Below are 17028 nucleotides of genomic sequence, written 5' to 3' on the forward strand. Positions count from 1 at the left end.
ATCCACAAGCTTGTGGGCTTGTAGATCTGCTATTTTCACTAACATGTGCTTTAAGAAACGAGGCATTCTGCCCGATAGCAGCTTTATTCATCTTCTAATTAGACCTATTTGATCTTGTGGGAGAAATGCAGCTTTCAGCTTTGCCCAGCTGATGTCTGCCCACAGAGGAGCAGGTTGGAGTTTAGTGTCTTACTTAAGAACACTCAGACACACTGTTGGAGTCGGGACTTGAACCTGTGACCTTCTGCTCAGTGGTTCTCAAACATTTTGTTGTCAAGGACCCCCACATTGATATGCATTTGGCCACGGACCCCCAAGGACACACAAAATAAGTATTCAACAGTTGGCAAGATGTTGGGGACACGTTCACTCTGTGTCAGAGCTGGGAATCAAACGTTCAACTTCCCATTTTGTAGGCAGACTCTTGATCCATTGAGCCACTGTGTTACATTTTATGTTAAGCTTCATCAAAAGACAAATGGATAATGACATAAAAGCCAGAGACATTGTGGTTTCTGAACCTTCAAACATCTAGACAAGCAACACAACAAACCATAGACTAATATGCTGTTGTAAGTTTTTTTTTCTTCTTTTTATTGTATCATTGTTTGTTGTTAATCAAAGCAGAATGAAGACTGTGATGAAGCAAGGCAGCAGGCAGCACAGTGTGTTGAAGCTCTGTCTACATGATCCAGAGGTTCGAGGGTTCAAATCCCACCCAGCTCTTTACTCTGAAGCTTTCCCCATCAGGTCCAGTCCATTGTCTTTCATGAACATTCAAACATCTAAACGAGCAATAGCACAACAATTATACAAAAACATTTGAACTGCATATCTTTATATGCATTTTGTTTCATTGTTAAATGTATGTTAGGACACTGTCTACATCAGGGGTCTTCAACAGGGGGTCCGGGACCCCTAGAGGGTCCTCAGAGCTACTATAGGGGGTCCACCAAATCTTTGTGTGATAAGATTTAGTTTATTTTACATTAACCACTTGAACCCTAGAATTCCTTTTCTGAGGGGAACATTGGCCCTCATTTATCAACGCAGCGTATAAACCGGCATATATTTTTCCATATATTCGGCCGTACACCAACGTCGAAGTCACATTTATCAACGAATCCTACACAGCCGATCCGAGCGTTCATTTGGTCCCAGCCTTGATAAATCTCCCGTCTGAAAACGAGCGTCATTTAAATAACACGCCCTTAAATATTCTGGAAACACCCCGATTTTACGACATGAAGAACCGAAAAGAACGAGTTTCGCCGTCTCGCCTCGCTGCCTGTCAAGTCACACACACACACACACGCACACGCACACGCACACGCCTCTCTCTCTCTCTCTCTCTCTCTCTCTCTCTCTCTCTCTCTCTCTCTCTCTCACACACACACACACACACACACACACACACACACACACACACACACACACACACACACACACACACACACACACACACACACGCCCAACTGTGTCTTTCATGTAATCCTTAGCGGTACAATCTTTGTCACGTAGGCTTGTAGCCTATGAATGACATAATGATACCAATCACATCGCCTTGAATGGAATACGTTTGCATATTAATTTATTTACCCCATATACCGAGCAGTGCGCGTTCAAGTTACACTAAAATAAAGCAGTCAGACTCGGACGGGCGGCAGTGATCCCGTGCCGCCACGTTAATAAGAGAGGTATAATATATAATATAATATAATAATAATAAGGGAGCGTCGGGTATATCCTTAACCCAGCCAGGTTGTAGTCTTCATAACTCTCTATTACATAAACCCATACCATAGGACAAGCTACTGTATTTGTAGAGCTCACTGTCCATGAAAATATGTTCGGGAGTCCCGAAAATGCACTCGCAGAAGCGCTCGTATTTTTTGAAAATAGCAGATCTATCGCGTGAAATCTCGCGTCTCGCGAGATTTCCCGTCCTCGGCTCACTGCGCTCCTCGGGAAATCTCGTGAGACGCGAGATTTCACGCGAGAGGAAAACATTCACGTCGCTGACCATGAACGCCAGCTCGTGAGTGATAAACAGTGCATGTGAAAGTATCAGGAGACACCATGAGGAGGATTTGTGGAAAAAAAAAGAAGTTTGGAGCTGTGGAATTAGGCGATTTTCACTAAGACACGCGCCTCCCACTATGCCAATGTTGGGGGTCGACCAGACTCACAGACAGGGGAATCGCTGGAAAAACTCGACGCCACTTCCTAACTCGGTGAGTGAGTAACTACACATCAAAGATAACACTTAAAATGTCCGGATTTCTCCTTTAAAATAGCCAATGCAACCGAATGACTGTTAAAGCAGTTTGTTTAAATTACTTTATAAAATGTTATATTTTCACAGGGATTATTTATTAGTGTATATATACATTTAGGAGTGGATTATGTGTCCAGATGCCTGTCAGACAGTCAGACAATGTTGCTCCACAGGTCTAGAATGGAATAAACGGGCGCAGCCAACGTCAACAACTGGTCTCTACCAGACGTGAGATTTCAGCTTACGGTAGGATGAAGCCCACGTCAGGATATATTGATAAATGCCGAAAGGTGCGGTGATCTCGCCGTAGGCCCATTATTTGGGCTGCACCGCGTTGATAAATGAGGGCCATTAGATCTACACAAATTTGAGGCAGCCTCAGTGTTAAGGCTCCCCTAAACACTGAGGCAGCCCCACATGTGTGTTTTATCATGTATGTTTCTTGTATGTTTAAGAGCCTTATTGTGTCTTGGAATGAGCAGTAGGAAAAGACCTATCCCACGTTTCACCACAAGGGGGCGAATCCACCTGTGAGAGACACAGGTAGTTCCAGGTGGTCAGGTGACGTCATTCTTCAAGGAAGAGAGAAAGAACAACATCAGTTTGTCCCTGTTTGTTCAGGTAAATAAAGTATTAGAACATAAAACATGTTCAAAATAAGCTCTGTGATGTAAAACAAAGCTTGTCTTGAGGGTTTTACCATAAATGTGGTGATTGTGTTTTAGTTTATTGTGTGTAGTTGAATCTAAAGGTCTAAGCAGTCAGATTGATGGCAGCCATTACTGCTGCTCTCTCACACACACACACACACACACACACACACACACACACACACACACACACACCTGTGTTTTGCTTTGTTTCACTTTTACAGTATTTGTGTTTCTGCCTTTAGTGTTTAAAGCTCCTGTTGTGTGTTTAATCCATCAGGACCGGGAACGCATCTGTGTCATTTTTTTACATTTCTTTGGGCTATTCAAAAATAGCAGATCTACAAGCTCATAGCGCGGCACTGAGTGCTGCGCTATGAGCTTGTAGATCTGCTATTTTTGGGGGAAATCGTGGGTCTTTGAATATATATTTTTAAAGGTAACATTCTGTAACTTAAATCTTTGCTTCTGGGGGATTCTACAAATGTCTTTTAAATCCTGATAGTTGTTCTGAAAAAAAAGAAAAAAGAAAAAAAAAAGCAACATAAGAAAAAAACATAATTGCTATAATATCAGTGGTTCTCAAACATTATATGTATTTGGCCGCAGACTCAAAAAATATTTTGTTCCAGGGACCCCCCAGAAGTTGTAACAGAGTTAAACATGTTCGCTTTAAAAATATATATATTATTCAAAGATTTGCAAAACATTTCACGATTTTCAAAAATCTTCAAATAACAGTAATAATAATAGCCAAATAAATCTTAAAATGACATACAGATGCGTTCCCAGTCTTAAAGGGTTAATATGTTAGTCTACCTTTTGTGTTGATAAATGTTTATTTTTGGTGTTGATAAATGAGTTAATTCTCTCCAGTAGGGTCTTGTAAAGTGTCTTTCTAGTAAGTCAATACAGTATTAACTGTTGTCAGAGCAGAAGTATGGAATAATGTTAATTCATGTTTATGCATAAATAATAAGTTCATGTTGATAAAAACATGTAATAGTGAAGGATATGAAACATTGTCTTCTCCAGATAGACAGACTGTCTATGAGAGCTGAGATAGAACAGTATTTCAGCCTCTTGTTTTGCATTATTTGTCTTTTACAATCTTCCCAGAATGTCAGTCCACAGAGAACTAGTCAGTGAACGTGGCCCAGACTCCTCAACACATTAAAGCCGGGTAAGCATCTGTGTCATTTTTACATTACTTTGGCTATTCGTGTCGCGATATGAACTTGTAGATCTGCTATTTTTGAAAAATCTTGGACATTTGTGCAAACCCTTTTTTTTTTTGTTGCAAGTGATCATTTTTAACCCTGATCTCTGCTTTTGGGGGTCCCTGGAACATAATATTTTGAGATGGGGTCCGGGCCAAATACATATCATTTTGGGGGTCCTTGACATGAAAAGGTTTTGAGCACCAATGATATAAAAACAGGTTTTTTTCATAAAACTGTTAGGATAGAAGTCATTAAAGGGTCCTAAAGGGTTAACTAACACAAGGACAATAAGTTGATAGAATCCTAAGACCATAATATGTTCTACCAAAGGATGATATTTATATGTAACACAAGTGTCCATATAGAGCCTAAAAAAAACACACACACACACACACACACACACACACACACACACACACACACACACACACACACACACACACACACACACACACTTTGGCTATTCAAAAATAGCAGATCTACAAGCTCATAGCGCGGCACCGAGTGCCGCGCTATGAGCTTGTAGATCTGCTATTTTTGAAAAATCCCTGTCACAAAATGTGTTTCAGAAGGGGGTCCGCAGCCAAATACATGTCATTGTGGGGGTCCTTGACATGAAAAGGTTTGAGAAGTAGCCTACTGCTCTAGACTACATGCTGGATCTGCTTCATGTACAGCTCAGTGTTTAGGGGAGCCTTAACACTGAGGCAGCCTCAGTGTTTAGGGGAGCCTTAACACTGAGGCAGCCTCAGTGTTTAGGTTGTTTTTGATTAATCTAACATGTTAAAATGGAGTGTGAAGTTACAATGGGTTTATATAAGAAGGGGGCGTGTCTGATAAATATGAATATCAAATATCTAAATACTGAATCAAGCAACTTAAAAACGGTCCGGGGTCCAAAAGCATGAGTAGAATTATAACTAATGATTTTGTTTCTACAGGGATATGGGGAATGGGATACGGCTCGGTGCAGTACACCCCCCTTGGACCCCCACAACGTGCACAAAATGGTATGCCATTGTATTCCTCACTAATGAACCCAATGTACTACTAAAATGTAAAGTATCATCTTTGTAGACAAAGTGGTGTTGTTTGTGTAAATGTTACAGCATCTCTAGACTTCTTTAGAGGAAACTGCAACCAGTTTGATCCCATACTCCTGTGTATTCAATTCATCTGTATGAGTTCTCTCTCCTGATAGGATACTGAAAAAGCCTTTTCTGTTTACTAAAGAGCTGTAGGGAAGGGGAGACCCCTGTTACTGAATAAACACACACAAACACACACACACACACACACACACACACACACACACACACACACACACACACACACACACACACACACACACACACACACACACACACACACACACGCCTAATAACCTTTCAAAATGTGTGCAGTGATTAAGTCTCATGAATGTTTGTGTTTTACAGATGGAACCACACAGACGCACAGCGATGACACCAGGCTGCTTTTGAAAGGCAAGTCTATTAGACTTAGTGTAATTCCTCGTGAGTGTAATTCCTCATGAGTCATTTGCAGGTTATCTTCAATTCTCACTTAACACTTTTCACTTTAATTTTTCTTAAGACATTACCATCCAGAAGATGACTTCAATTCTCGCTGCAGTACTTGTGGTGGTAAAGGACCTGTCCAGAGATGTGCAGGTCATCAAGAATGAGTTGGCAGAGGGCAACATGGACCCCGGCTGGTAGTCAGGGACCAGGGTCAGCCACAACCCATATGTTCCCCATCCAGCTGCCAATCGCCAATGAATACGACTTCAATGAGGCTGAATCATTGCTGAAGAATGAATCAGTCCGTCAAAAGATGGTCATTTATTTGACAGACTGAACTGCATTCATTTATGAAATGTGGATAATAATATCAGTGCAGTCTTGCTCACATTTCCTTAGGGAAAGGGTGCTTAGTTATTGCCCTTTAGCTACTTGACCACAAATAATTCTAGTCTTAGCTACTCAACCACAAATAATTCTAGTCTACAAGTTCAAAACATGTCACGGTGCATGTAGTGAGCTTGTAGATCTGCTATTTATGGAAAAGTTTTGAAATTGTTTTATATTATATATTGACATGACCAAAATTGGGACATCAGGGTTTAAGTGGTTAAACGTAACGACTGGCATGAACTTGACTGAATACCATGGGCTGGAATATCAGTGTATCAAGTGTGTAAAGACAAAGTTGGTCTCTGTGTATGAAATAAGAGTTGCTGTTGTGCTTTTTCTAACGTATGTCCCACAGAACGTAGCTCAATACAACAGCTAAAGCAGTGGCCGTTTTTTTTCTCTCGTCTGATTTAGATTGCTGGCCTGGCTCTGGTAGGAGGCACCAATTCAGAGAACCTGATCAGACGGATGCTGGCAACTGCTCTGACTAACGCCTTGGCCTGTCAGTACAACTGGGCTGGGAAGAAAGACAAGCGTTGCAGCAGCAAGAAGCCATTCAAGGAAACAGCAATACAAGACTGCATGTTTGGTGAGTTTCCTCCCCTGCAAACTACTTAATAGCTTAAGTTTAGGGAGTGAGGTGTGACTGATGGTGATTCAGAACATAATTATGCTCTTTGTGAGCCATATAGTACCGAGTTTGAATCTAACACTGTATTGCATGTCTTCCCTTGTTTCATGTCTCTCTGTAATCCCCTGTTGAAGAATAAAGCATGAAATGACAAAACTTAATCTAACAGAAAAGGTTAGGTTGGAATCAGGTGATGGTGAAAGTACAAGCTATAAGAAATAAACCCAAAAAAAGACAACCTAATTGGTGAGCTTTAGAGGTGCTCGGATGCAAATGTTATTACCTGGATAGAGCCAGGCTAGCCGTTTGCTCCTCTTTCCAGTCCAGTCTATTAGCTAACTGGCTGCTGACTGTAGCTTGTGTTACTGTACAGAGTGAGGGTGATTTTCTTATTAATATAACAGGAAGTTGTATGGGACATACACACACTCTCTCTCTCTTCCTCACTCTTATTTTTGTAATCTTGTCTTTCAGCTGCTGCTCGGCAGTTCGACCTCAAGCTGACCCACAAGGACTTCAGTGAAACTGTAAAGAAGTGTCTTGGTTCTGCTCCAGAGCGCGAGGGAGGCATCCCAAAGAACACAAGTGAAACGGGCGCAAGTCAAACTTAGGGTACCCCGCCACACTCTATTGTGTTTTCCTTGTGCATACAGTACAAGGTTTACAGCCTCATGGACAATACTGTTCTTTCATGGACAAATAGACTGTTGTTCTTACAGTCAAAAAGGAGTCAAATGTTTACAGATTCACAGATATTATAAGACTTGAAGCTTCAGGCTGTTCTTGTTGCAGTGTTTGGAGTTGCACTAATAGTTCTTAAACACCCTCTTTTTTATGGGGGTATTTTGTGTGGCTGTATATATTTGCACATACGATGTGTCCTCTAAATTGACTATTTTACGCCGTTCGGGGAACAATAACGGGTTAAGAGTCTTGCTCAGGGACACATTGCTGGCATGGCCTGGAATCGTACCTGGAACGACCAGGGACAGTATTTACCTGCATTCTGAAATACATTTGAATATTAAAACCATGTTTTCTGTCATTTTTAAGTTTGTTTTCATACATTTTTGGAAATATGGTAATGCAAGGTAATTTTGAACAAGCTAATAACCATTGTCTGCCAACAATACATGGTGTAGTGTGTGTTTACAAGTTTGGACCACTTCATTCAGTACAGTATTGATGTTGCATTAGTTAATGGTCTGTTAAGATGTAGACCTATAAGTAGAAAAGTCATTGGTGAAAAACATTCACTTTCTTAATGTGTTACAGTATGCTTAGAAAAGTTGAATATCTCAATGTAAGATTTACATGTAGATTCCCATTTAGATGTGATATATTGTAGGAGTTGGATTCAAACTCGGTACTATATATGTAAACAGAGTTTAGGCTTTGGACTGATAGACACAGACAGAGATGTGTTTATCATGTGTGTTACAGCAGTGGTTGTAAAACCTTTTCATGTCAAGGACCCTCAAATGAATACAATGTGTGGGTATTATATATACAGTGTGAAGCTTGAGCTCTTGAGTGTTTTAGTTGGTTATTCGTTTGGCTCATTGTTTGTGAATTATCATGACGGTTCATTGTTCATGTCAAATGAAATGTAAAAGTGTCCTGTAAGTCCATAGGGGCGGCCATAGCTGAGTGGTTAGTGAGCCCGCCTAGGGAACCAGAGGCCCTGGTTGCCCCAGGTTCGATTCCAGGCTATCCCAGCATATGTGCCGATGATATGAAATTTGTCCCTGAGCAAGACTCTTAACCCCAATTGCTCACATGTTCTCATTGGAAACAAGACCGCAAGGACTTTCATGAACGACCTGTTAAAAGGAATTATCCTTATTATCCTTATCCATGTGGGCGGGGCTTCCTTGGAAGCGTGACACTTTAACAAAGACAAATCAATCATATATATATACTGTATATTTGGCCCCAGACACCCACCTGAAAAGGTTTTGAAAAACGTTCTAAAAGATCTACAGATCATGCCAATTGCTGATCTTGTAGATCTGCTACTTTCAAATAGTTGATGTATGTAGGTCTGAAGTGGCTAAACTGATTTTGATGCTATATTAACACATTTTGGGGGACCCCGTGGAACCCCCTCAAGGACCCCCGGACCCCACTTTGAGAATCACAGTGTTATTGTAAACTTTGATTACAGGTCAGTCAGTAAACACTGAAGGAGAGCTGTGATGGTTCTTTATCAAGCTGCTGCAACACAGCTTATTCATCCTTTCTTCATGTTCTGTTGATCTGTGATGTACAAACTGTATTCACATCACTGTTGATTTAGATTTAGTTTTAGTCATAGTCTTTTGAATAAAATGTCATAATTTAGTCATCTGAAATGTTTGAGTTTTTGTCTAGTTTTAGTCGACAAAATATAAGATTATAGTCGAATAAATCTACAGTTGATTTAGTCGACTAACATGTTGGCGGTGTCTTGATGGTGTCGTAATGGCTGATTTTACACTTGGTTGCATGCTGAAAATAGCCGATCTACAAGCCCGTAGATCAGCTATTTTCAGAGGCAACACCCGAGCCCAACTAAACATAAAATGAGTTGTCTTCGTGTGTGTGTGTGTGTGTGTGTGTGTGTGTGTGTGTGTGTGTGTGTGTGTGTGTGTGTGTGGGCGCGTGTGTGTGTGTGGGCGTATGTGCATGTGTGCGTGTGTGGGCGCGTGTGTGTGTGTGTGCTGTGTGTGTGCCGTTGATTGCAGGTCAAAGTACCTGCCCTGTCAGATAAGGGTATAATTTTTCATGTCTGTGCCCAAGAACTGTCAGTGTGTTGATTCACAGTCAACTGAACCGTCTGGACTCCATTTTGTTTTGCCTCGTCGGATCAAAGCATAAAGATTATTGCAGGGTAAGAGATTTTAAACAATAATAGCAATAATGTAGCAATAATCTCTCTAGTCTGGTGTTAAGAATGTTAACCGCTTGAACCCTACAGACCCTATTCTGGAGGGGATCGTGTGGCGTTGTGACTCATTGTGAGCTTGTAGATCGGCAATTTTTTGGCAAAGAGATTTGGTGTAGAGGGAAAAAAGCTGTCCAAGTACAGAGCCAACTCAGCTGTGTTTTACTAAGAATATAGGGGTGAAGGGGTTAATTTTATTGAAGTGTTTTATACCATATACTAGAACCACTTGGTATTTAATATACTTAAATGAACTGTGTGTGTGTGTGTGTGTGTGTGTGTGTGTGTGTGTGTGTGTGTGTGTGTGTGTGTGTGTGTGTGTGTGCGTGTGTGCACGTGCATGCGTGTGTGCATGTGCACGCCTGCGTGCTTGCGGAGAGGAGTGAGTGTTTCCTGCGTATGTTTGCACCAGGGAGACGGAGGCAAGACCCGCCCAGCTCTGCCTCAGATTGGCTTACCATGATATCTGACCCTATACCTTAACCAATCATCTCTCCTCGTGTCTAAACCTAAACCAATCAGAGGCAGAATAGGGCGGGTCATGTCTCTTGCTGTGCTGAGGTTAGAGTGACAGTAGATCACTGGATGATAATAAACATTATAATCACCTGAAGACTATTTTAATCTCAGTCATTGTAACAGATGTTGTTGAATTGCTAAAGTAATTAGTTACAATACTAGTTAGTAAAAAGGTCGTGGAGTTCAACACTGGTCAGCAACATGTTTAGAAGAGCAGAGCAGAACAGAAGTCAATGTGAGTTAGATAGATCAGTGGTTCTGAAACATCTTCATGTCAAGGAGACATAAACTGATATATTTTTTTAAATAACTGATATGTATTTGGTGGTGGACCCCATCTGAAAATATATAAATACATCAAAATTATTCAAAAATAGCAGATCTACAAGCTCACAACGATATGATGCATTGTGAGCTTGTGGATCTGCTATTTAAAAAAAAGCTGTTAGAAGTGACGTGCTGTATTTAGAATCACATCACAGTTTACAAGTGTAAAGTATTCACCTCCACAGCTGACAGTAAGTCATGTCACCTCAGGGGAGTTTGGTCATGTGATGCTTTGTTGTAAAGCGAGGTTGTGTGTGTGTGTGTGTGTGTGTGTGTGTGTGTGTGTGTGTGTGTGTGTGTGTGTGTGTGTGTGTGTGTGTGTGTGTGTGTGTGTGTGTGTGTGTGTGTGTGTGTGTGTGTGTGTGTGTGTGTGTGTGTGTGTGTGTGTGTGTGTGTGTGTCACTCAGACATTGACAGCTAATACACCAGATGATGTTGTGGTTGATGAAGTGTCTGTATTAGAGACATCCTTCACCTTTGACCCTAGCCTAGAGGAAGCCTTTATGACCAAGGTCACTAAATACCAATCACTCCTACATACCATCTCAGAGCTGGGCTATAGGTGCAGACTATTGTTTTTATTTTTGACAGCATAGGACATTATACCCACAGACTGGTTGTTAGAGGGTTTCACCAACTGGAGATGCCCAAAAAGGAGGCAAAAAGGCTGGCGAAGTATTGTGATGTCTGTCTCTGCTATAATTGGCATCCGCCACATACAGTATGGTGTGTGTGAGGTAGAGAGAGAGAGAGGGGAGAGGTGAGGTGAGGTGAGAACAAGTTAGCATGGCGCCATATCTTACTACTAACAGTTGAACCTGTTTACAGCTTCCAGTCACACAATGTGGTGAAACATTTACCTGCACTGTGGGTGTGTGTGTGTGTGTGTGTGTGTGTGTGTGTGTGTGTGTGTGTGTGTGTGTGTGTGTGTGTGTGTGTGTGTGTGTGTGTGTGTGTGTGTGTGTGTGTGTGTGTGTGTGGAGCCTTGTAAAAAATAATGTGATAAGATATGACTCTGAGACTTTGAGTTCCTCTCTCTCTCGCTCTCCCTCCCTCCTTCCCTCCCCCTTGGGCTGTCTCTCTGTCTATAGTTCGTTCCATCTGTCTGTCTGCCTGCCTGCCTGCCTACTAAGAATAGAGGGGTTAAGGGGTTAATGTTGTTGAAGTGTTTTATACATTATACTAGAACCACTTGGTATTTAATTTGTAAAAGTGTGTCTGAATCTGAATGAGTAAAAGTATTATAAACACAACCTGTACTGTTGATATAGGAAGCATGTCTTCAGATCACTGTTTAGTTCTGCCTGGAATAAAGATAGAAAGATTGTGTGTGTGTGTGTGTGTGTGTGTGTGTGTGTGTGTGTGTGTGTGTGTGTGTGTGTGTGTGTGTGTGTGTGTGTGTGTGTGTGTGTGTGTGTGTGTGTGTGTGTGTGTGTGTGTGTGTGTGTGTGTGTGTGTGTGTGTGTGTGTGTGTGTGTGTGTGTGTGTGTGTGAGTGTTTCCTGCGTATGTTTGCACCAGGGAGACAGAGGCAAGACCCGCCCAGCTCTGCCTCAGATTGGCTTACCATGATATCTGACCCTATACCTTAACCAATCATCTCTCCTCGTGTCTAAAACTAAACCAATCAGAGGTAGAATAGGGCGGGTCATGTCTCTTGCTGTGCTGAGGTTAGAGTGACAGTAGATCACTGGATGATAATAAACATTATAATCCTCTGAAGACTATTTTAATCTCAGTCATTGTAACAGATGTTGTTGAATTGCTAAAATAATTAGTTACAATACTAGTTAGTAAAAAGGTAGTGGAGTTCAACACTGGTCAGCAACATGTTTAGAAGAGCAGAGCAGAACAGAAGTCCATGTGAGTTAGATAGATCAGTGGTTCTGAAACATCTTCATGTCAAGTAGCCATAAACTGATATATTTTTTAAATAACTGATATGTATTTGGTGGTGGACCCCATCTGAAAATATTATAAATACATCAAAATTATTCAAAAATAGCAGATCTACAAGCTCACAACGATATGATGCATTGTGAGCTTGTGGATCTGCTATTTAAAAAAAAAAGCTGTTAGAAGTGACTTGTTGTAATTAGAATCACATCACAGTTTACAAGTGCTAAAGCATTCACCTCCACAGCTGACAGTAAGTCATGTGACCTCAGGGGAGTTTGGTCATGTGATGCTTTGTTGTAAAGCGAGGTTGTGTGTGTGTGTGTGTGTGTGTGTGTGTGTGTGTGTGTGTGTGTGTGTGTGTGTGTGTGTGTGTGTGTGTGTGTGTGTGTGTGTGTGTGTGTGTGTGTGTGTGTGTGTGTGTGTGTGTGTGTGTGTGTGTGTCACTCAGACATTGACAGCTAATACACCAGATGATGTTGTGGTTGATGAAGTGTCTGTATTAGAGACATCCTTCACCTTTGACCCTAGCCAAGAGGAAGCCTTTATGACCAAGGTCATTAAATACCAATCACTCCTACATACCATCTCAGAGCTGGGCTATAGGTGCAGACTATTGTTTTTATTTTTGACAGCCTAGGACATTATACCCACAGACTGGTTGTTAGAGGGTTTCACCAACTGGAGATGCCCAAAAAGGAGGCAAAAAGGCTGGTGAAGTATTGTGATGTCTGTCTCTGCTATAATTGGCAGCCGCCACATACAGTATGGTGTGTGTGTGTGTGTGTGTGTGTGTGTGTGTGTGTGTGTGTGTGTGTGTGTGTGTGTGTGTGTGTGTGTGTGTGTGTGTGTGTGTGTGTGTGTGTGTGTGTGTGTGTGTGTGTGTGTGTGTGTGTGTGTGTGTGTGTGTGTGAGTGTTTCCTGCGTATGTTTGCACCAGGGAGACAGAGGCAAGACCCGCCCAGCTCTGCCTCAGATTGGCTTACCATGATATCTGACCCTATACCTTAACCAATCATCTCTCCTCGTGTCTAAAACTAAACCAATCAGAGGTAGAATAGGGCGGGTCATGTCTCTTGCTGTGCTGAGGTTAGAGTGACAGTAGATCACTGGATGATAATAAACATTATAATCCTCTGAAGACTATTTTAATCTCAGTCATTGTAACAGATGTTGTTGAATTGCTAAAGTAATTAGTTACAATACTAGTTAGTAAAAAGGTAGTGGAGTTCAACACTGGTCAGCAACATGTTTAGAAGAGCAGAGCAGAACAGAAGTCCATGTGAGTTAGATAGATCAGTGGTTCTGAAACATCTTCATGTCAAGTAGCCATAAACTGATATATTTTTTAAATAACTGATATGTATTTGGTGGTGGACCCCATCTGAAAATATTATAAATACATCAAAATTATTCAAAAATAGCAGATCTACAAGCTCACAACGATATGATGCATTGTGAGCTTGTGGATCTGCTATTTTAAAAAAAAAAGCTGTTAGAAGTGACTTGTTGTAATTAGAATCACATCACAGTTTACAAGTGCTAAAGCATTCACCTCCACAGCTGACAGTAAGTCATGTGACCTCAGGGGAGTTTGGTCATGTGATGCTTTGTTGTAAAGCGAGGTTGTGTGTGTGTGTGTGTGTGTGTGTGTGTGTGTGTGTGTGTGTGTGTGTGTGTGTGTGTGTGTGTGTGTGTGTGTGTGTGTGTGTGTGTGTGTGTGTGTGTGTGTGTGTGTGTGTGTGTGTCACTCAGACATTGACAGCTAATACACCAGATGATGTTGTGGTTGATGAAGTGTCTGTATTAGAGACATCCTTCACCTTTGACCCTAGCCAAGAGGAAGCCTTTATGACCAAGGTCATTAAATACCAATCACTCCTACATACCATCTCAGAGCTGGGCTATAGGTGCAGACTATTGTTTTTATTTTTGACAGCCTAGGACATTATACCCACAGACTGGTTGTTAGAGGGTTTCACCAACTGGAGATGCCCAAAAAGGAGGCAAAAAGGCTGGCGAAGTATTGTGATGTCTGTCTCTGCTATAATTGGCAGCCGCCACATACAGTATGGTGTGTGTGTGTGTGTGTGTGTGTGTGTGTGTGTGTGTGTGTGTGTGTGTGTGTGTGTGTGTGTGTGTGTGTGTGTGTGTGTGTGTGTGTGTGTGTGTGTGTGTGTGTGTGTGTGTGTGTGTGTGTGTGTGTGTGTGTGTGTGTGTGTGAGTGTTTCCTGCGTATGTTTGCACCAGGGAGACAGAGGCAAGACCCGCCCAGCTCTGCCTCAGATTGGCTTACCATGATATCTGACCCTATACCTTAACCAATCATCTCTCCTCGTGTCTAAAACTAAACCAATCAGAGGTAGAATAGGGCGGGTCATGTCTCTTGCTGTGCTGAGGTTAGAGTGACAGTAGATCACTGGATGATAATAAACATTATAATCCTCTGAAGACTATTTTAATCTCAGTCATTGTAACAGATGTTGTTGAATTGCTAAAGTAATTAGTTACAATACTAGTTAGTAAAAAGGTAGTGGAGTTCAACACTGGTCAGCAACATGTTTAGAAGAGCAGAGCAGAACAGAAGTCCATGTGAGTTAGATAGATCAGTGGTTCTGAAACATCTTCATGTCAAGTAGCCATAAACTGATATATTTTTTAAATAACTGATATGTATTTGGTGGTGGACCCCATCTGAAAATATTATAAATACATCAAAATTATTCAAAAATAGCAGATCTACAAGCTCACAACGATATGATGCATTGTGAGCTTGTGGATCTGCTATTTAAAAAAAAAAGCTGTTAGAAGTGACTTGTTGTAATTAGAATCACATCACAGTTTACAAGTGCTAAAGCATTCACCTCCACAGCTGACAGTAAGTCATGTGACCTCAGGGGAGTTTGGTCATGTGATGCTTTGTTGTAAAGCGAGGTTGTGTGTGTGTGTGTGTGTGTGTGTGTGTGTGTGTGTGTGTGTGTGTGTGTGTGTGTGTGTGTGTGTGTGTGTGTGTGTGTGTGTGTGTGTGTGTGTGTGTGTGTGTGTGTGTCACTCAGACATTGACAGCTAATACACCAGATGATGTTGTGGTTGATGAAGTGTCTGTATTAGAGACATCCTTCACCTTTGACCCTAGCCAAGAGGAAGCCTTTATGACCAAGGTCATTAAATACCAATCACTCCTACATACCATCTCAGAGCTGGGCTATAGGTGCAGACTATTGTTTTTATTTTTGACAGCCTAGGACATTATACCCACAGACTGGTTGTTAGAGGGTTTCACCAACTGGAGATGCCCAAAAAGGAGGCAAAAAGGCTGGCGAAGTATTGTGATGTCTGTCTCTGCTATAATTGGCAGCCGCCACATACAGTATGGTGTGTGTGTGTGTGTGTGTGTGTGTGTGTGTGTGTGTGTGTGTGTGTGTGTGTGTGTGTGTGTGTGTGTGTGTGTGTGTGTGTGTGTGTGTGTGTGTGAGTGTTTCCTGCGTATGTTTGCACCAGGGAGACAGAGGCAAGACCCGCCCAGCTCTGCCTCAGATTGGCTTACCATGATATCTGACCCTATACCTTAACCAATCATCTCTCCTCGTGTCTAAAACTAAACCAATCAGAGGTAGAATAGGGCGGGTCATGTCTCTTGCTGTGCTGAGGTTAGAGTGACAGTAGATCACTGGATGATAATAAACATTATAATCCTCTGAAGACTATTTTAATCTCAGTCATTGTAACAGATGTTGTTGAATTGCTAAAGTAATTAGTTACAATACTAGTTAGTAAAAAGGTAGTGGAGTTCAACACTGGTCAGCAACATGTTTAGAAGAGCAGAGCAGAACAGAAGTCCATGTGAGTTAGATAGATCAGTGGTTCTGAAACATCTTCATGTCAAGTAGCCATAAACTGATATATTTTTTAAATAACTGATATGTATTTGGTGGTGGACCCCATCTGAAAATATTATAAATACATCAAAATTATTCAAAAATAGCAGATCTACAAGCTCACAACGATATGATGCATTGTGAGCTTGTGGATCTGCTATTTAAAAAAAAAAGCTGTTAGAAGTGACTTGTTGTAATTAGAATCACATCACAGTTTACAAGTGCTAAAGCATTCACCTCCACAGCTGACAGTAAGTCATGTGACCTCAGGGGAGTTTGGTCATGTGATGCTTTGTTGTAAAGCGAGGTTGTGTGTGTGTGTGTGTGTGTGTGTGTGTGTGTGTGTGTGTGTGTGTGTGTGTGTGTGTGTGTGTGTGTGTGTGTGTGTGTGTGTGTGTGTGTGTGTGTGTGTGTGTGTGTGTGTGTGTGTGTGTGTGTGTGTGTGTCACTCAGACATTGACAGCTAATACACCAGATGATGTTGTGGTTGATGAAGTGTCTGTATTAGAGACATCCTTCACCTTTGACCCTAGCCAAGAGGAAGCCTTTATGACCAAGGTCATTAAATACCAATCACTCCTACATACCATCTCAGAGCTGGGCTATAGGTGCAGACTATTGTTTTTATTTTTGACAGCCTAGGACATTATACCCACAGACTGGTTGTTAGAGGGTTTCACCAACTGGAGATGCCCAAAAAGGAGGCAAAAAGGCTGGCGAAGTATTGTGATGTCTGTCTCTGCTATAATTGGCAGCCGCCACATACAGTATGGTGTGTGTGTGTGTGT

The 17028-nt window shown here is 41.6% G+C and overlaps 2 protein-coding genes across 12 annotated transcripts in view; both read left to right on the forward strand.

Annotated features, from left to right (window-relative positions):
- Positions 1-17028, forward strand: part of LOC308094996 (NACHT, LRR and PYD domains-containing protein 3-like) — a 569186-nt gene that overhangs the window by 457482 nt on the left and 94676 nt on the right. The gene's annotated exons all lie outside the window — the stretch shown is intronic.
- On the forward strand, positions 676-8907 carry LOC308095040 (uncharacterized protein). 2 transcript variants are annotated; one of them, XM_080441958.1, is made up of 8 exons: positions 676-750; positions 2761-2899; positions 4048-4111; positions 5093-5161; positions 5588-5635; positions 5745-5987; positions 6479-6653; positions 7170-8907. In XM_080441958.1, the coding sequence occupies exons 6-8, from the start codon at positions 5814-5816 to the stop codon at positions 7304-7306; spliced, it is 486 nt and encodes a 161-aa protein (XP_080298084.1). In that variant the 5' UTR covers positions 676-750; positions 2761-2899; positions 4048-4111; positions 5093-5161; positions 5588-5635; positions 5745-5813; the 3' UTR covers positions 7307-8907. The 2 variants fall into 2 exon arrangements, with proteins under 2 accessions (XP_080298084.1, XP_080298085.1); XM_080441959.1 differs by lacking the exon at positions 676-750 and having other exon boundaries at positions 2471-2899; positions 5745-5794.

The sequence above is a fragment of the Gymnoscopelus braueri genome (genome assembly GCF_963280865.1).
Source record: "Gymnoscopelus braueri genome assembly, chromosome: 11".
Classification (NCBI taxonomy): domain Eukaryota; kingdom Metazoa; phylum Chordata; class Actinopteri; order Myctophiformes; family Myctophidae; genus Gymnoscopelus; species Gymnoscopelus braueri.